We start from the raw sequence: 20967 nt of genomic DNA on the forward strand, positions 1-20967 counted from the left end.
ACTTTTAACGGCTTATGGTCTAAATAAACTTCAGATAAGTATTTAGCGAATCGATATACATAACAATTATGCTTGGTTAAGGTCAAAAAAATTTTTTAAATCACCTAAACTGCCGATTTTCGTTATTTTTTTCGATTTTTCAAAGTTTTCTTGAAAATTTGACGGTGTACGAGTCAAATGGATCTCATATTTGGATTCAGCGGGTCAAGTTACATAACGATATACCGGTCCCGTCAAAAGTACAGATAACTTTTTTTTTTGTGTGCCGGTGTAATTAATAAGGGTGCATTCTGAAATTCGCTACGCTATAGCTGCTCGCAGCGCATTTCGGAATGTACCCTTAATCATTAAAAGTTGAAGACTTGAAATTTGAACAATAATAACTTTCATTTAAATTGTAAATACAAAAAATATTATTGTTATTTTAAAATAAAAATAATGTTATGGTGTAAAAAAAATTTTATTGATTTGGATCTTTTGTATAATTGTAGTTAATTTAGTGTTAACATTATATCGCAGAACATTTAATCTTCTTCAGCAGCATAATGTTTTATAAATCTCGCTGATGGATCAGAAATATTTTTTACCCAACGTGGCATCCAGTAGTAGGGAATTAATGATTCAGCTTGTCCTGGATAATGTTTTTCAAAGACTTGCCTTTAAAAAAAAAAAAACAATATTAAACTTTCGGTATAAATTTTAATATATAAATAAATTACCTGTAATAAAATGATTCTTTAGTTTTGGGAGGACAATGAGGATATTTAAAATTAGCTTCTTCAACTTCTTTGTCGGTAACCCGGGAATCAACGATCTCTTGAATAATTTGAAAGAGTGATTTTTTAATCGATGCAACACCATCACTAAATGCTTCTTTGTGTCGCCACAAAATGTTGTTAGGAAGTAAATTATCTTTATCGAAAGCAGATCGCAGTAAATATTTCTCGACTCCATCTAATAAAATAATAATAATTAATAAATTAATTTTATATATGTGTTAGTTGACTAAAAGAATATTAAAAAAAATTACTTTGTGGTTGACGTATTTCTTGATCAAGTGACAAAAAGTAATTAGTGAATTGTAAATCCAAAAATGGCACACGTAATTCTAAACTGTGAGCACTAGTAGTGCGATCAGCACGTAAACCATCATAAAGATAAATATCTTTAAGCAAACGAAGAGATTCTTCGTGACTTTCGTGAGAGTTTGGTGCATCTCGGAAATAAATATAACCTTGTGCTAATTCATCAGCACCTTCACCGCTGAATATTACCGTTGTCGATGTATTTTCTTTTATATATTTTGCCAATAAATACATTCTAAAGAAAATAATTTAATAAAGTGATTGTTTAATTTAAGCAAAAGCTTTTAACACAAAAAGAAATAGTGTTATTTTTTTTATTAATAAATAAATACCCCACAGATGCACGAACAGTTGTAATATCAAAAGTTTCTAAAGAATAAATTACATCATCTAAAACATTAGCGATATCTTGTTCTGTAAAAGTAACTTCATGATGTTCGCTGCCAATAAACTCAGCAACTTGTTTTGCTGCACGTAAATCTGGACTATCTCCCATTCCAATAGCAAAGGTTTGAATTTTATAAGGTAAATTATGTTTCTTAGCTAGTTTCACAACCAGCGAAGCAACTAAACTTGAATCTAAACCACCTGATAATAAACATCCGATACGTCTGTCAGCCATCAAACGTTTCTCAATAGCTCCAGTGAATAATTTAGCTATGTTACCTTTCACATCTGATTGTACTAAAGCTGTGCATATAAAAAAAAAATTATCAATAATCAATTTATTTATATCGTTAAATTTTATTTCAATTAAATATCTTCATATGCAAACTTAAATAATACGTACTGTTCCAAGGAACAAATGAGTCAAATGCAGGTTTATCACCAGGTTTATGATAACAAACTCGTGATAATAATTCAACTTTGCCGCTTGGTAATATTTTATATTCTTCATAATGTCCTGGTGGAAATGGTTCCAATTTCCAATCTCCAGTTACTTGTTCTGTTAAACCCATTAGACCCTATTAATTAATTTAAAAAGCAAAATAAAATAAACAATAAATATATGTATATATATTTTTTTTAACATTCCATTGCTCATAAAGTTTGTAAATGGATAATTTTAAAAATAAAAATAACGCTTAACATTTATAGAGAAGAGTTAAATTTTTGAGATGATAAAACGTTGTTATACATACTTTGGATTCAGAACAAACAGCCAACTGGCCATCACTACTTGACAATCTAAAGAGTGGTCTTACTCCATATGGATCACGTGCTATCAAAATTTTATTTTCCTGCATGTCCATCAAACAAAATGCAAAAACACCATCCAATGAACTAGCAACATTTTTTGCTCCATTATTCATATATAAATGAGTTATTATTTCAATATCACATTTTGAGGAATATGAGAAATTGTATTGATCCCTGAGCTATAAGTAAATAAATAAATATTCTATTCAATTAATCATAAATAATTAAATAATAATTACCTTTTCAAAATTGTATATTTCGCCGTTACATATCAAAAATACATTTGGATACTGATAAAGTCTCATTGGCTGCATACCACATAAACTATCCAAAATTGCTAGTCGATGAAAACCCAAAAATGCGTTCTGAAAAAAAAAATTATTTAATCCCAAAAAAGCTGATTATTATTATTATTATTTTGAATTACCTTAACACGACTATCACTTTCAACTCTTAAAGCATCTGGACCACGATGAGAAATTTTATTAAAATTATTACAAACACAATTTAAAGTTTCCCCATCAACACCAAAAACTGCCCAAATTCCACACATTTTCAATTATTTTAATTACTAAAATAATTAATAACGGCCACAGGAATATAATTTCAAAATTTAACTGTCGGTTGTTAAAGAATCGATTTGAGTTAATTTATATACTTTTTTTATTTACTCGTTATTAAATGATGTAACGCTGATAAACAATTACACGCAGCAGTAGGTATTATGCCGCATATGACACACAACCGACCACGTTGTCAGAAATAAAATCAGCGCATGCGTAGTAATATTTTTTTTTATTTTATTCGGCTGTTTTTTGTTTTTTTTTTGTTTGAAGCGTTTGAAGTATGGAGGATGGAGATTCTGATGCTTTAAAAAAATCCACTATTTTTCCGAAAGTCAATTTTTTTTCACTATTAACAAAAATTCATGAAGAAAGTGAAAAAATTTCGGAGACTTTCAGAGCTGATATGATCGACATGGATCGAGTTAGAGCAAAATCGTTTCATAGACTCTTTCAAAAAGCAACAAATACTTTACACATAAAGACTGGTTTCAAAACGATAGCTGAAAATCCAGCTAAGATATAGCTATTTAACAAAAAAGTTATTCGACTTACATGCTTTTTAAATGGGAAAAATTTTAAATGAAAAAGGAAGTACTTAAAATTAATATTAAGGGCTCAAACATTGAAGGAATTTTTTTTTCGATATTTACGAAAATATTTAGGTGTTTCAGCGAAACAAAAAAATAGTCGATTTTTTTAAAGTACTCTAATATACACTATCTTTCAGTGGTTTTCACTGTTTCAGATTTAGAGAGTATCATTTCTTTTTCCCGCGATATTTCTCAAACGAATTAACCGATTGAAAAATAGTTCTTGAGGCAATCTACACATTTTATTAGGTAGTACAATAACTTGGTTTGACGGATACGTGGGAAACATTCCAGCTTAAAGGAAAGTGTTGAAGAGTAAACAGTTACCTTTAAGTTGACAGTAAATTATTTGTAACTTGAATTCAATTTGATTACAAGTGTTACTGTCAGACGAGGACGTTAAGTTGATTGAAAATTTCACTTCAAATTGACGGCAAATTTTTCTGTTAAATTACATTCAGATCACGGCAGTTGATTTGCATCAACTTGCACGCAAGTATTATCCAGCCAAGGCAGAACTTGCTGAACAAAGTGTGGCTATCAGGGTAAATGTGCAAAAACAAACTACACATCTCGATAAATAGCTATGTGTTTCAACCACTACACGCCAAACAGTCATTGGTTCAAACTTGTTTTGAGTTTCAATGAGATCAGACCTATAGCTAATTTTTCTTTCATTTCAACTGTTCCATCAACTCCTACTTTTTTAAATTGACATAAACCTTTTTCACCATACTATAATTCTCCCTGATTGAGAAACCTACTCTCTAAATCTAAAACAGTGATTTTTCACTGTTTCAGATTTAGAGAGTAATTTGAAATAATTCAAACACGATCCGAAACAATTCAAAGTTGGCAAAATTGACTATATATAGATATACAATTTAGCATGGATTGAATCATTCCAAATGAGATTTCTGAATCAGGACTTACAGCTGCTTACAGGTTTTTCATCAAAATCGTTCTAAAAAAATTTATAATATAAACACACGGACTCCTTCACAATATGGTTTTACAGTATACTTATATTCTAATAAAAAAACCATCCAGTTTATATCATTCTATATCAGTTGGCATCATTATTGTGTCATCGTGCTTAGTCATATGAGTTAATAATGCTGCATCCAAATCTGAACTTCTTATCATAACTTCTTGTCAATCTATTATTAAAACATGTTCAGTTCTTTCAAACTATAATTGTCGGATAGAAATCCGAAATCTAACAATTTTTTACTTTTCATACGATTTGTACCAACTAGTTTTTAGGATAAAGTTTTTGTGCGAGTGACAAAGTAACATAAACATCGGTCAGTCATATATTTCTTTTTTTACTAATTACAAAACATAATTAAAGTAGAATATATAAGTAATTTAATTATCAGTAATAAGTCTCGTATTAATTTAATTGACAATTGGAATAATAGTTTCAGTGTATAAATATTTTAAAATATTTTATTAATATGAGTATGCTCTTTAAACTTAAAATAGTTAAATTTCCACTGTTTTTCCCAGTGATCAACTAATTCACTGGAAAAAAGTGAATTTTATGTATAAATAGTGAAAATTTTACTTTTTACACAGTAGATTTAAAACATTACTTTTTAAAATCACTGGGTAAATGAGTGTATATGCACTAATTCCAAGTGATCGACTTTTAGCTGTGGCAAATAGTGAATATACACTCTGAATTAGTGATAATTCACTATTTCAGGTTTAGAGAGTGAGTATTGTCGTTAGGAGAATCCTCAGCACTGTCACCAAGTATGCGGTATATATTTCAGTTATTATTTATTATACACCTTTGATAATATTTATTTACATATATTAAAAATAATTATTTGATATTTTTACAATCACAAATATTTTAATTATTGGTAAAAAAAAAAATTTTTTTTGCGCGGCTGACATTTAAAAAATGGCGCCTGCATGAAATTCTCAGTCTTTTACACTGCGTGCGATTGTTTTTTTTTTATTATCAGTAATTGATAAAGTAACTATTTATTAATCCAACGGAAAGACATATCTTTTAAACAGAAAGTAAGTGGGTATAAGTAGAGAGCAAAATTATCTTGGGAATAAAAAAAAAATAATAAGTATATTATATCACACCGAAAAATCGAATTTTATTTCGGGGTCAGACAAAAAGTATCGTCTGCTTTTTATTATCATTATAGTTCTCGTTCTCGTTTTATCCTTGCTTTTATCTCACTGACATACGTTATTTTATCTTTTATTACAATAAATATACTCGTGTTTGAAAATTATTAATTGCTTGAGAAAACAATAAGATTTTATTTAAAAATTTTAATTTTAAAATTGAACAATGGCAGCCCAATGGATACGTAAAGCTGTAAGTACTCATTCATTTATTTAATCATATTTATATACATATATATTATTTAATATATATCTTTATTATAAAATTATTTTAAATTCAGGTTAGAATTTCTGTTCAAATTAATTTTTTTTTTTTATTTGAATAATTAATTAATTAATCGTAATTGAATAGATTACACCAAAAATCGGCAATGTAAGATTATACAGTGGTGGATTAAAAAAATGTACATTGATACCGGGAGATGGAATTGGACCTGAAATTTCAGCAGCTGTACAAAAAATATTTGATGCCGCTAAGGTAAGTCTAATTCAACAATTTTTATTGCTTTTATGATAAAATTTTGTTAAATTTTATTTGAGTACTATTAATTGCCATAAATTTTATCAGAGTAGAATTTTATCTAAATTGTATTAGTACCTATACATATATATAAACGGAGATGATGTAAAGTTCAAGATGGCGGGTTTAATAATAATAAACTAATAAAATAGCTAATTAAGTTGATCGTACTTATTCTAATTTATAAATTATAGGTACCAATTGAATGGGAATCGGTAGACGTTACACCAGTAAAAGGTCCAGATGGAAAATTCGGAATTCCTCCTGCTGCGATTGATTCAGTTAATAAAAATAAAATTGGTCTTAAAGGTCCTTTGATGACTCCTATCGGTAAAGGACATCGGTCTCTTAATTTAGCATTAAGAAAGTAAGTTAAGTTCATTCACTTACATAATAAATATTCAAATTAAAATTTTATTTAATTATACATTCAAAGGTTACTATAATTTATGCACTGAAAGTATTATGTAATTGATTTACTACATTTTTCATATTTATAGTCCATAAATTATTTTACTATCAATGAAATGATTAATTAATTATTTATTGAAAATTGTTTTTAATTTTTTTTTTTTTATCAATTACAGAGAATTTAATTTATATGCAAATGTAAGACCCTGTAGGTCACTAGAAGGTTACAAAACACTTTATGACAATGTAGATGTTGTAACCATTCGTGAAAATACAGAAGGTGAATACTCTGGTATTGAACACGAAATAGTTGATGGTGTTGTCCAGTCAATAAAACTTATTACTGAAGAAGCATCACGTCGTGTTGCTGAATTTGCCTTCCAGTATGCCACTGATAATAATCGTAAAAAGGTTACAGCAGTCCACAAAGCAAATATAATGCGTATGTCAGATGGTTTATTTTTGCGTTGTTGCCGAGAAGCTGCGAAGAAATTTCCCAACATTAAATTCGAAGAACGTTATCTCGATACCGTATGTCTGAATATGGTACAAGACCCATCTCAATATGATGTACTAGTGATGCCAAATTTGTACGGTGACATCTTGTCCGACATGTGTGCTGGTCTTGTAGGAGGTCTAGGTCTTACACCTAGTGGCAACATTGGACTAAATGGCGCTTTATTTGAGTCAGTTCATGGTACTGCACCTGATATTGCCGGTCAGGATAAAGCAAACCCCACTGCCTTGTTGTTATCAGCAGTAATGATGCTCAAATATATGGGTCTTAATGATCACGCACGTATTATTGAACACTCTGCTTATGAAACCATAAAAGAAGCAAAATTTTTGACCGGTGATTTGGGTGGTAACGCCAAGTGTAGTGAGTACACCAATGAAATTTGCAAAAAAGTTATCGCCCAAACTAAGTAAATCATTATTATTATAAATAAAATATAATAAAGGTCGTGAGGAAAATCGTGAGGCTTTCAAGTGAAAACAATAATCATTATTTGTTTTTTTTTTTTTTTTTTTTTTTTCATATTGTTATTCACCAAATACTCGTAGATAGACTGTGGTGAAATATCATATTTACCATTGATTTAAAATGAAGAATTTAGTTGAATCGCGTTTTTATAAATAGGTATTTATTTACATTACGGTATTATTGATTTTTAATTTTTTTATGATCGTCAACCGAAATTTAAACTAAAGAATTAAATATTTTTAACATATAATTTTTTACATAATGATAATAATAATAAAAGTCATTATTATTATTGTTATTATTGTTGGGTATTGTTATAATACCGTAATGTGTTAAAATTATGTTTGCGTACGTCCATTTATAATAATAACAATATTGTAGTTAGTAAAGTGTATGATTAATTTCTTATAATTTTATTTATTATCGCTCATCTAAGAACAATAAATAAATAATAAAAATAAAATAAATAGTCATGTTGTTGAGTCTCTAGTGTTATCGAAAGATTTTTGCTCGTGTAAAATACCTATTAATTATTATTTATTATTATAATAATGATAATAATAATAATACATTGATAAATAAAATATTAATAAAATAAAATAGCAAAAAAAAATATGTTAAATTGTTTGTTTCTTTAATAATTCAAGTTCTTCCAGGTTTTAAAGATAAAAGTAATTAATTAATCACCTTTATATAAAAAGAATAATTGAAATCTGTAATCGATCACAAAATCAGTTCTATCCTTTACTAAACATTAAATGGAACAAATCTTTTTAATTGCAAACCATGTACTTAAATCGTAACTTTTTTTTCTTGTCAAGTAATTTTTTATTGTCTTGATTTTTTATTTATTATTATTATTATTTTTTTTTTACCTTTACATCTTGAGTATAAAAGCCTCAAGTATGAGAAAAGTTGTCGGCTATATTTCATAACTCGTGGAAAGTACGAGTAAAATGTATCTCGAATGTTGTCGGGAAAAGTTGGAGGAGTAAAAAGATAAGATGAATCGAGACAATAAATAAAAATAAGAATAAAAATAAAAAGCAAGATTAAGATGAAGATCTAACAGTGTCATCTAACATCTTGCTCGTTAATTCACCAAGATTTATTGACATTCTTGCGCTGAATAATGTATCGTCATAAATTATTATTTTTTAAAAATTTTAATTTGACTTTGATTTATTTACCCCAATAAATAAAAAATCAAATTTTGATAAATATTTAAAGTCATGATTTTTATTTAAGAGGGTGGAGAAAAAATGTAGACTTTGGCAAAAAATTAATAGCACTTAATATTCGAGTATGTTTGCATCGGTCTTTAAATGAATATTCATTGAGTACATAACGTACAAGAGTATGGTGTTGAAACAATAAATAAATAACTAGAAAAAAACAGGGAAGGGGTGAAGAATTTTAGAGTTAAAATTATTTACATACATCTATATGCCCGCGCTCTTGTACTGATATAACTATAAAGTAAAGCGTCAATGAGGATGAGGCGGGGGAGGAGGAGACCGATTCGATTTCCGTGGCTACAAATTTCATGAATTATTCAACAACTGTCGCAATACAACCCAACGGTAAATATAATTGATCTCAATGTTTTAAACAAATACGTTTTTTTAAATAAATGATTATTCTCAAAATTCTAAACATTTTTTTAAATACAATTTGTCATATAGTTTTATCAGAATTTATAATTTCTCATTATTATTTAAAACATTTTACATAATATAATAATCTTCTTATAGGATTTAAATGAATTAACTAACGATTAATATAATAACCATCTGTTTCAATATTACTTACATTTATAGTCATACATATATATGATTAAAAATATGTCAAAAATAAATTCAGTAGTCACGTAGAAATTGAACTGTAATTAAAAAAAAAATGAACTTTCTTATAATGTTCATTTTAATGATTTTTTTAACAATAACAAATGCACGTTCTGTTTATTTAAACGAGCCGAAGAATAATTACGGAAATCGCGGGCACTCGAATTATCCAGAAGAAAATCATTTCAATAACAATAATGAGCAATCCTCACGGGATCTAGACTTGTCATTTTCTCTCGGTGGTGATGATGAAATTGATAAAACTGTTAGCCCATTAATTCAAAAGGTAATTATTTTGTTAATTACTTTTATGACTCGCCGATCAATTTAATTTTTTTATTTTAATGTTTGAATGATGTTTGTGATTGTTAAATTTTATTTTGTAGTTTTTAAATATTTAACTTTTTATTATTTAATGGACTTTTTACGTTGAAAATATATTATTGCTATTTATTCTACAGTTCAGTATTACTGTGACAACGTAACATTTGCAACAAAAATAATTTAGGATAATCTAGGATAAAAATCAATGAAACATTTTTCATATAAAATAAAGTCCATAGATTATGAAGAAAAAAAAATATATGTATATATATATATATATATACTAAAATTAGAACTTAATCCGGAAACCTTTATCAAACATAAATTTTAGCGTAAAAAATTGTCAAGTAAAAATAAACCTCAAAGTATTATGTCTGATAATAAATTTTTGTTTAGGTTTACTTACCAGAATATCCAGAAATAACTCGAGAGCTAGAAAACCCAACAGTTTACTATAAATTAACACAAGTACCAATGCCATTATTATCATCATCATCATCAAAAAGAATACTTTACGAGCCAGCGATGCTTCCGTTACAGTACCAACGAAATCATAAATTAATAAAATTAAATAACTCACAGAAAGGTGAAATTATTTTAGAATTTCGTGTAACTGTCAATAACAATAATGCCAGTTAAAACCTTGAATCCGATTTTATTCTTTTATTCATTTGATTATTAATTATTACTTTAGAATAGAATACATATTGTGAATTATATGGTACGTATAAGTAAAATTTTATATTAATTGTAATTTACAAAATGGAATTTTCTTGGTGGTTAATTTATGGGAGATAAAATTAAAAAATAAATTTTCTTTTACTTCTGAAATTTAAGTTTTAAATTAAATTATCTTTATTTATATTATAATTTAATTATACAGGTATTTATATTAAAACATTGCACATTAATAATAAACAATTTAATTTAATTTATTTATTTACATATCACAAAAAAATAATTAAAAATTAATTTAAATTATTTATAAATTTTTAAAAATAATTGCACATTTAATTTGAAAGACTTACTTATTAATTATTTGATTGTTAATAATTGGATTTTTATGGTAAATTTTAAGTTTATTTAATTCGATTTGAAATTTAAAAATTTATTCGTTATGGGGTGATAGTGCGTCAGGTTCTTCTTTAGGTTCTTTTACATAATCAACAACAAGTTCTAAACCAATAAGTGCCCGTATATCTTTTTTATTTGACGTAGAACAAGTTGTAGTGGCAATCACCTCTTTATCTTCTTTTATACTTGACGGTGATGCTCTGTCTTGTTGTGAAGAACTGCCGACGGCTAGAAAAATTTAGAACAAAATTTAATATTAACTTGAAAAAATATATAAATAAAAATTTCTATGCAAAAAAGTATTCCATAAAAAAAAAACATAATTTTTTCAACTTCCCGTTAAGAAAATTTAAAATTAAAAAAAAAAAGGAAATTATTGGTTTCGGTCCGATTTTCGAAAACCGAATTTCTTACAAATCTTGACGTTTCGACGTTCTAGGGAGCTATTCTAACTATTTTTAAGATGATGTCCAAGTGTCTGTATGTGTGGACGTACGTATGTAAATATTCAGTAACTTTTGAACGGATGAACCGATTTAGATCTTCAAGGTGGCATTCGATGCGGCTTATTAATTCTTACAAGCTGAGAAAAATTGAGCTTGATCGTTAGGGTGCGTTTAGAGATTCCAAAAATAAAATTTTTTCTAAAATGTTTTTTTTGGATAACTTGTTATGTGCTCGATGTATTGATTCCAAAATCTAATCAACTTAAAAACTTTATAAACCGTGTCTAATGCCACCTCAATCATCAAAACCAGTTCATTCGTTTAAGAGACACTGTTGTCAAAAGAATTAAAAAAAAAAAAAATTTTTTTAATTTCTTTGAAATTTATCAAAAACGACCAGATAAAATAATTCCAAAATCTAATCAGCGCTAGAACTCCATAAAACGCGTCGATTGCTACCTGGGCCGCTTCAATCGGTTAATTTGTTTGAGAGATATCGTTAAAGAAAAAAATAGTAAAAAATGTTTTTCGCGAATATCTTTAAAACGACTGCACTAATCATTTCCAAAATTTAATTAGCTCGAAAACTCAATAAAATGCGCTGATTGTTACATTGAACATCAAAATCCGTGAATTAGTTTAAAAGATATCGACGACGAAGAGTTGAAAAAATAACATTTTATGTCATTTTCCCCGGGTAAATCATGATATAATGTACCATAATGTGTTTGAGTTTGAAAAGCTTATGATCATAAGAAAACAATGGCATCCAAAAGTATTTTCGAGCCAACCGATGCCCAGATTTGTTTTTTTTATATTTTATATTTTTTTAAACTCACTTTCATCAATTTTTTCTTCAATCTTCTCCACCACCAAACCTTTATTTTCAATATCCCTGTAAGTTTTGCTTAAATTTTTGAGAATAAAATGTGTGCCTCTTAAATTTTCTTCTTTATTTTTGCAAGATCCAACTACAACTTCATCGCGTGTCAAATTAAGCGGCCTACTATTATTGTATTCCTTAACTGTCTGGGGTACACTAAATGCTGAACAATGTTTGCTTTTAAAGGGTAACTGTCTTTCATTATTCATCTTTCGGTCCCAAATATGTCCTGATACACGCAAATCAATAAAAAAATGTAGTGGATCTATTCCTGGATAAGATTGCGGAGGAATCGGATATGGAGGATACCAAAATGGTGATGGAGTAAAATCGGTAGTTGGTTGGGCTGGTAATCCGTAATTTGAATTTTTTAAATCGTCTCGCAACAAATTACGTGGATTAAAATCTAATTTATTATTTTTTTCTCCTATAAACCCCATTCCATTCATCGGAACTGAATCAGTTTTGCGATTTTCTTCAGACAAAGAATTTTGTCCTTGTCCTTGTCCTTCATTATTATTATTATTATTATTATTATTATTATTATTATTATTATTATTATTATTAATACTATTATTATTATTATTATTAAACAATCGTGAAGGATCGTCAAAAAAATGACGATGATTTTTTAAAAAATCTGTATGATTTTCATCAACCGGTTTAAGTGGGTCGTATCCTCCAGCACTAGCTCCTGCTTCTGCTTCTGATCCTCCCAATGGATTTTTATCTATTGTATCATAATTTTGTGTATTTTTATTTTTATTATCATTATCATTATTGAAATCTGTAGTTGGAACACTGGTATTTAAATTTGTCGAAGCGGTCGACTTGTAACGATTTTCAATAGACAAATCTCTATGAAAATATTTTGTGTCATTTATAATATTATTAGTTTTGTCTTTGGTAGTTAACTCTAGCGGACGTTCCCGAGCGTCTCGCCAGGATCGTTTACGTCGACGTCCGTTTAGATTTGAGCTCGAATTAACGGCTATCGCAGGTATCGAGGATGAAGGTACTACTGAAGAGTCAGATGATGAAGATGATTTAGCTTGGACAAAAGAACGTAACATTTCGCTGAAGAAAAAACTGTGTGGTGTCAGGGGTACATTGTATAGGTATGGCGGCGTTGCAGCTAATAAACGTGATACTAAATCACCTCCAGAAAGGGTTGGTGGGGTTTTTAAACTTGATGGATCACCGGTCGTTGTTGTCATTGTGATGACCTATAAAAAAAAAATATATTTTTCTTTTTATTACCATTAAATAAATATATATATACAGTATATATATATGTCTTAGTATAATAAGATGCTGTTAAGCACTCAGACAATTGAGAGGATTTCTGAATTCTATTGTTCATCAGAATTAATTGAATAGGATCTTGAGTATATTTGAACGACGGACCATAAGACAGTATGCCAACTACTACTACTACTACAACCACCACTACCACCATCATCATTTTAAAGTCTAGACAACTATTCCAACCCACTGAAGTCATTTCTAAGGATCTCTGAGGATAATTAAGTATTTTACATGTCTATGTGTCTTGATAATACGAATTGATTAATTAATTATGCCGTATGTTAAATACATGTTTGAAATTAATTTAATGAAAAAAAAAAATTATTAAATTTTTAGTAGTGAAAAAAAAACAGTAATAAAATAAAATAAAGGCTCTTGAAAATGACGGTCTTATTGATGTAAAAGTGAGTATGAGAGATAGATCTATATAAGGGGGTGCAGTAGGAGGATTGTAGGAGGTGGATGATATCAAGAAGAGAGTAGAAAGAGACAAGTACATGGGCATTGTTTCGGGTACCATTGTTTTCTCCAAACAAACGCCGTCCACGTTGTTCCGTCAGGGAGATATTATGTTCACAGCACAGACAGTTGTTGCAACAGTGGTAGAGTATTGCTAGAGTATAGACTAGTACAAGTAGTACCATCACAACCTAACAGACACAAACTAGATGAACGGGAAATGGACTGCTGTCAGTTTTACTCTGACAACTGATAAATATGTCAGGGCTACTGTTTAATCAGTTATTATTATTATTAATTAAAAGGAAAAAAAATTTCTTCAATTAAGTCAGAGTTTAAAATATTTAGTTTATATAAATTAACAATTATTTTAATTTTCAAGCGCGAATAGTAAAGACGAGAAAAGCGAAAGAAAAAAACAAAAAAAAAAATGAATAAAAGTGATAGAAGTTTGAAAATATGAAGAGAATTCTGGTATAGTTTATGATTCATAAGACAACTCTGAGATTGAATTAAGTTGAGTCGAAAGTGCCAGCCAACTGCCAGTTTGTCATCTTTCTCTTTCTCTCTTTACTTGAACATTTCACGGTCTTCCGTACAGTAGTACCGTATTTTACTGTATAGAGTAGGATAACTGAAGAGACTACTGATGCTGATGCCGTTTCACTCAAGTACGGTAACAAGAAATCTGCATAATCCCGTCACGTCGACGATTCTAATTGGCGGATTGTTTCAATTTCTCATCCCCCACGATATTTGCATTTACTTTCCGGCATTTTCATCCTCAAAAATATATTCATTTATTTTAATAAAATTATTTACTTTTTTTTTTTTATAAATTTTATTTTTAAAATTTGTGTTTATTTTAAAAAAGAAAAAAACTATTGTTTTTTTGTTATTTTAAGTTCAAAAAAGATTTTAATATTTTCTACTTGATAAACTGAAGAAAAAAATATCTAACTATTTAAGACTGTCGCTACTTAAAAATAATTTTTGGCTGACCGTACGCGGAGCTTTCTACTTAAAATAATTTTTATTTACAGTAAAATTATTTAAATTTCTTACTAAATAGTATATTTATGTTTTAAAACTTTTCTATTGTTTATTCATTTTTAAGCTATTAATCCAACAATAATTTTTCTACTTTTTAAATTAGTGTCCCGTTAAATTTATTACAAAAAGATTAGAAACTTTTTATATTCTTTCTATACATCAAATTGAACTAAAAACTAATAAAAATCCAATTATTGTGTACTGAAAAATTATGAGGACTATTAAAATTTGTTTACTTTAATTTTCAATTAAAAGATCAATAATAATTACACTTCACGAATTCAAAAAATTAAAAAAAAGTTATTTTATATTACTTTCTAACACTTACAAGTCTAAAATTATGCATCCCTGAAAAGTTTCTACTTATACAAAGTTTTTAGCCCCTAAAATTATCTACAAAATTATATTTTTATTGATTTTGTTCTCTGAATCTCTTAGCTTCTAAATTATAATTTAAAATTAAATAATCCTTTTGAACTCGAATCATCTCTAAAAAATAATTTGTACTCACCTATGTCTCGAAAATGAAAAAAAAAAACTAAATAAATAAATCCACCTCAAGCACCTTGGAATTTAAAAAAATAAATCACCAACATAAAAGTGTCACTATAAACAAATAATAATACTAAAAATATGTATTTTTTAAGAAAAAGAGTCAGCACGTGTGTATCTCACGCCGGCAAATGAGATAATAATCGTAGTTGAGTTTTGTGTGGTCTGTTACATACCAGAGTGTGGGTACAATCAAGTCTCTGGGGGTGACAAATCTACTCTATCTCTTTTCCTCTCATATATTTGTCCCTACGCTAAAATATGCAAGTGAGAAGCTTGCAAATGACAATGACAGAAAGATGCTAAAGGAATTGTCATAGTAGTGGGAAAGGCGCGAGAGGGATAAATTTTAGGGGTTGTATTGCCGCTAGAGGCTAGGGACTCGGGGGTTAGGGCCGAAAGGGGACACGAGGAGTATTTCAGGGGGGTGGCAGTGGTTTTGAGATGATCCGGCCAATCTGCGCATCATTTCCCTTCTCTTGCACAGTGTTGAAGCGGGTTTTTCCCCTATCTATACTCACTCCCCCCTCCCACACTTCTGTATCCGCACTTTCAAAAGCTCTGTAAAGCCTTGGTACTCGTTTACAGACGCAAACCCCTGTTGAATGCCACATTTTGTCGCGAGTGGGCGGGAAAGAATTCTACGTTTACTTTTTTTTTATTTTTTTATCTTGATTCCTGATTGTGGAAGGGGGATAAGGCTTGTTCGAGACAAGTTAGAAAAGGACGGGGGTGAGTTTTCAATGCATTTTTGAGATATAGATTGAAGTAGGGGGAAATAATAGAAAGGATATATGTATGAATGTTTTCTGAGCTATTATTGCAAGTACTTGAGAACCCTAGAATCATTTCAAGGATCACTGAAATTGGGGGAGAGGTATGCAACATACCGTATGTTGTATTTTTTTATTTTTTAATAAAAAAATTATTATTATTATTATTATTATTATTATTATTATTATTATTATTATTATTATTATTATTATTATTATTATTATTATTATTATTATTTTATTAAAATAAATGTGAAACAATATCGTTAAATAAATTTTTTGTTGAGGAAATATTGTGGGGGGTTGGAAAAAATTTCTAGTTAGATCGTTCACACGTGGTTGGTAAGCACATGGGACGGATATTATGTAAATCATATCTTCAAAGGGTGTGATTTGATGTTATATTATATTCTATTTTGTATTTTATATTTGATATAAAGATTTCCATACTGACGATAAAGTAAGACATTGAATATAGATATACAGTTATAATGTTAATAAATATGGTTTTTTTTTTTTTTTTATGAGTGATTTAACGTCACTATTTTAGTTATAATTTATAAATTTATCAACAAGCTATACTTTTCATGAAAGAATAAAATTATCTCTAGAATGAGTATCAACAATATAGATCAGTAAAGATAAACCAAAAACTTGAGTTTGATTTTTATTTTTCAAAAAATAAAAAAAATTTATTGCTAATTTTTCATCGTAATGTTACAAATAAAAAAATTATATTCATAATTTTAGTGCAGTAAAAAAGAATAGAAAAAAAAATGATAAATAAAATAAAAAAGGTGATAAAAGAGTAGAAAACAATTTACGCGAAAATTTCGCATCACCGGTTTTGATGACTGGATACACTCTTATTTGTCCCCGCGGCAATCTGTCGACTCTCAAAACCATCTCATTCCTATTTTTCCCCTTTACTTCGTATTCAGCTTCACTTCCATTCCTACTGCTCCATCTCCATCTACAACTCTATATCTAGCTCCAGTTCCAGCTCTAGCTTTAACGCTTACTAACATCAAATCAGTGTTGAGTTTGTTCATATATATACACACACGTTTTATTTATTTTCATCTCTTTTCTTCCAATCTCTTTATCCACTGTACTGCCAAGTGAAACGTACGATCGACACTGTTGGACTCAACACTATGTATATATATTATATTTGCAACATTTTCAACGACCTGCTCGTCTCCCTCCGTTACTGTCGTCGTCACCGGAAAGTCACACGGGAATTTTAAACACCGACGATTCGTCACCACATTTTATACTTGTCCCTTCCTACAATTTACTACCCCCTCACGGGACTACCACTAAGTCAGTCGAGCTTATGTAAATTATTTTTTTATTCTACTTTCTTTTTTTTTTTTTTTTTTTTTTTTTTTAAGACGTCACACTTTGGTTAAATCTGCTGGTGAAAATGTCAATTTGACTTGTCACATTTATATAATAATTTCATTTTTACCAATGAATTGATTTTTATTTTTTTTTTTTATTCTGAAAAAATAAAAAATTAAACATTTTTATCAAAATAAACAATTTAACTATAAAATAAGAATACTTTTAATAAAAAGAATATAAACGAATAATAATATAATTTAGTAAAACAATAACTAAACATAAACATAAAATTGTAGAAAAATACACTCGGAAACCTAAAAAACTAAAAACTTTCTAGCAGACAATAACAATAATAATAAAAAAACAGTATGAAAAAAAGACAAAACACTTCTTTCTCAAGTCCATAAAGGTTCTAAGGAAAGCTGTTGGGAGGGTTTTTTGTTGTTTTTTTTTACCCTCTCTATACCCGCGAACTCTTTTGTCGGTACTTGGATCGTAGAAGTGTAGTATCCCCCAGGAAGCTCACAACTATTTCTCTCTACAGTACTATACTGTATTTCTTGTCTTTCTTGTCCCTCATTCTCTCTTTTACTTTTAGCCTCACCCTCTGTGGGGTACCTTCAATCTCCCATTTTATAGTAAGGCAACCGAGAGATGCAAATAACCGGTGATAACAACAGATAGAGAGTGTAGAGTGTATACTATACCTTGATATCAACGCTGCTGTTAAAGTATAAGGTATTTGTGGAAAGGAAAAACAAGGATGCCAAGTATTTCAAACTGTTAGTATTTGAATTCCTCCAAAAAAGATAAGCGATAAGATGTGTAAGTGAATGAGTAAATGAGCAAGTGAGTTGGAATAAAACTGAGAATAGAATAGTATTAAAATGAGGGAGCTTCATAAAATGAATTTTATAATTTTTGGGTCACCATTGATTTTGGGATTTAATTTATTTCACTTTTTTACTGCTAGTATTCCAAATATAGTTTTAAAAAACTTGTAAAAAATTTTATAAAATAAACTAAGTAGAATAGAATTAAATTAAAAAATTAATAACAGACAGAAGAAAAAACTTAAATACAATATGGAGTAAAAGTTATAGTTTTAAAAAATAGAAGAGGGAGAGAGAGATATAAAGCTTGAGTGATAGAAATGATAGTGAGGACAAGTGTAGATGAGTAAAGAGGGGAAAATCTGAGGGTAAAACAGGAGGATGAGAAGGATAAAGAGGTAGAGAATATAGAGAAGAGAATGCAGATATAGAAGGGGAATTTAAAGGGGTATGAGTTAACGCGTAGGCGTCGTAGTTGGTTGTAGTTAGGGGTTGGATGGGTTGGATGTCCCGAGTAATGGAAGGGAGAACGTCACTCGCTGTCGCATCGAGCTCGAACGATGAGTGGCGCGCGCTAGTTCGTCTTTTGTTTGCGATCCGATGCGACTCTTCTCTTCTCTTCTCCACCTCACTTCTATTCTCCCTTTTACCATCAACTATACTCCTCTCCCCCAATACCCCAACCCCCCGCAGCAGTCCCGTTCTTGTGTCCCTCATTCGGTTGACGGGGTTTTGCACACCGTGAGTCGACAGGGATGAGGTGGATGATGTGGATGAGGTAGGTTTTAATAGAGAGGGAACGGGGGTGAGTTTGTCTATCTCCTTTACTCGTGTTATCGCGTCTACACACCAACATCAGACATCAGAGCCAGACAATCATCAAAACTTCCGGGTGTATTTCATTATTTTCATATTCCATATGTTATTTATTTTGTATATATTTATTACTACGTTACACTAGTCATCTCAGGTACTTTTTTATGAAACTAGGTCATTTAAAATTTAAGGTAACATCCTTAAAAAATATAATTAATTTTCAATTTTCAGCCATAAAACTTTATTTATTTTTATTATTATTTTCGAGTTTTTTTTTTACAATTTAAATACAATTTTTTTAAAGTTTTATTAATGAAGAAAATTATAATTCATTAAGTAAAGTAAATTAAAGTAAAAATTTTTGTCAAATAATGAAATTAAATAAAAATATTTTTAGAATAAAATATAGCAGAGCTTTAGAATATCTGTTTATGTTATCGGGCTTCGTCGTCTGGTTTTGGGGTCTACAAGAGCATCGAACTAAGTTTGAGACGACGGGCAAGAGGTCAAAGGATAACACGGGTCTTGATCTCAGTTACCTTTTGACACGAATACGTTTATCAGTTGTTATATATCTCTAAAGCTAAAAGTTTGAATTATAAACGATATACCATCAATAAAAATAAATAATAATTAAAATAAAAAATTAATTACTATATGTATGTATATGTATATAAGTATAGTTAAATGTAATTTGTTTCCGAACTAAAATATATGACATCCGGCATCCGGCACAATTAAACAGGCTCTGTAAGTTATCCCTAAAGTTTCGCAACTGTCTCTCGCTGGTTTATAAGACGAGCGGGTGAGACAGAAGGTCGCCAAACAACTTTGATTAAATATCTACCGGCATTTTGACAAAGCTAATGCTAATTCACATTTAATTGTGTTACTATAACTAAATTTTTTGTTATTTTTCATATAAAAAATGATTTATTATTATTTCCGCTTGAATGAACTTTCCCAAGACTTATTTTTTATTAATTTTCATTATTTTATTTAATAATAAAGTAGATTCTTAACTTTTTATTAAACAAGTACCAATAATTCCCAATAGTACTTACGACACCCACTTAAAAAAAAAAAAATGAAAAAAAAATGGAATTTCATCAAATAAAATTAAAGTTAATACACCAGGGAAATAAATTAAAATGACGAATCTATATGAACTGTCAATATTTATCATAAAAAAAAATATGTGTACTACACATTAATATATATTTAACACAAAATCATCAATATATCATACATACAACATCGAGTCCCCAGATCAATTACATAATGGTACCTATATTATACTGAATGCTTTGACTTTCTCTTAGTCCCTATATATATATATATATATATATATATATATATATATATATATATATATATATATATATATACAAACATAGATTGCATAAATGTGTGTGTGCATATGTGATGATGTGATATCAGTGATGAAAGAGATAGCACTAACTTGATTTTGCTCTCACTCTAATCATGATATTCACATGTAGACTGTTCCTATGTATATATATATCACTGAACGTATATTCAAGCAAAGTGACTATAGAACAAAGGGGTTGGTTTGAGGATCTCTTCTCTTCTGCGGGCACAGTAATTATTATGCTCTTTGACGATCTTTTCTCCCGGTTGTCAACAGAGTATTTCAACAACGCGAATCGATATCTCTAAAATTTTAATCTCACCCTCAAAACCCCATCTTTTTTTTTTACCTATTTCTACTCCCTTG

At 29.0% G+C, this 20967-nt stretch overlaps 4 protein-coding genes across 5 annotated transcripts; 2 read left to right on the top strand and 2 right to left on the bottom strand.

Annotated features, from left to right (window-relative positions):
• Nucleotides 1-447: 447 nt before the first annotated feature.
• On the bottom strand, nucleotides 448-3044 carry LOC130671664 (asparagine synthetase [glutamine-hydrolyzing]). Its single transcript, XM_057475714.1, has 8 exons — nucleotides 2713-3044; nucleotides 2525-2650; nucleotides 2228-2464; nucleotides 1876-2050; nucleotides 1418-1775; nucleotides 1031-1320; nucleotides 720-954; nucleotides 448-657 (listed from the first exon to the last, which is right to left on the bottom strand). The coding sequence occupies exons 1-8, from the start codon at nucleotides 2836-2838 to the stop codon at nucleotides 525-527; spliced, it is 1680 nt and encodes a 559-aa protein (XP_057331697.1). The 5' UTR covers nucleotides 2839-3044; the 3' UTR covers nucleotides 448-524.
• A 2490-nt stretch (nucleotides 3045-5534) lies between these two features.
• Nucleotides 5535-7578, top strand: LOC130670710 (probable isocitrate dehydrogenase [NAD] subunit alpha, mitochondrial). The gene is made up of 4 exons (XM_057474143.1): nucleotides 5535-5791; nucleotides 5951-6076; nucleotides 6313-6485; nucleotides 6706-7578. The coding sequence occupies exons 1-4, from the start codon at nucleotides 5765-5767 to the stop codon at nucleotides 7457-7459; spliced, it is 1080 nt and encodes a 359-aa protein (XP_057330126.1). The 5' UTR covers nucleotides 5535-5764; the 3' UTR covers nucleotides 7460-7578.
• A 1770-nt stretch (nucleotides 7579-9348) lies between these two features.
• LOC130674221 (uncharacterized) lies at nucleotides 9349-10513 on the top strand. The gene is made up of 2 exons (XM_057479493.1): nucleotides 9349-9644; nucleotides 10079-10513. The coding sequence occupies exons 1-2, from the start codon at nucleotides 9414-9416 to the stop codon at nucleotides 10319-10321; spliced, it is 474 nt and encodes a 157-aa protein (XP_057335476.1). The 5' UTR covers nucleotides 9349-9413; the 3' UTR covers nucleotides 10322-10513.
• A 68-nt stretch (nucleotides 10514-10581) lies between these two features.
• On the bottom strand, nucleotides 10582-15732 carry LOC130674208 (probable serine/threonine-protein kinase DDB_G0272254). 2 transcript variants are annotated; one of them, XM_057479483.1, is made up of 3 exons: nucleotides 15634-15732; nucleotides 12042-13311; nucleotides 10582-10984 (listed from the first exon to the last, which is right to left on the bottom strand). In XM_057479483.1, exons 2-3 carry the CDS (start codon nucleotides 13300-13302, stop codon nucleotides 10791-10793), a joined length of 1455 nt encoding a protein of 484 aa, XP_057335466.1. In that variant the 5' UTR covers nucleotides 13303-13311; nucleotides 15634-15732; the 3' UTR covers nucleotides 10582-10790. The 2 variants fall into 2 exon arrangements, with proteins under 2 accessions (XP_057335466.1, XP_057335461.1); XM_057479478.1 differs by lacking the exon at nucleotides 15634-15732 and adding an exon at nucleotides 15417-15622.
• Between the last annotated feature and the right edge of the window lie 5235 nt (nucleotides 15733-20967).

The sequence above is a fragment of the Microplitis mediator genome, chromosome 1 (assembly GCF_029852145.1).
Source record: "Microplitis mediator isolate UGA2020A chromosome 1, iyMicMedi2.1, whole genome shotgun sequence".
In the NCBI taxonomy this organism is placed as follows: Eukaryota; Metazoa; Arthropoda; class Insecta; order Hymenoptera; family Braconidae; genus Microplitis; species Microplitis mediator.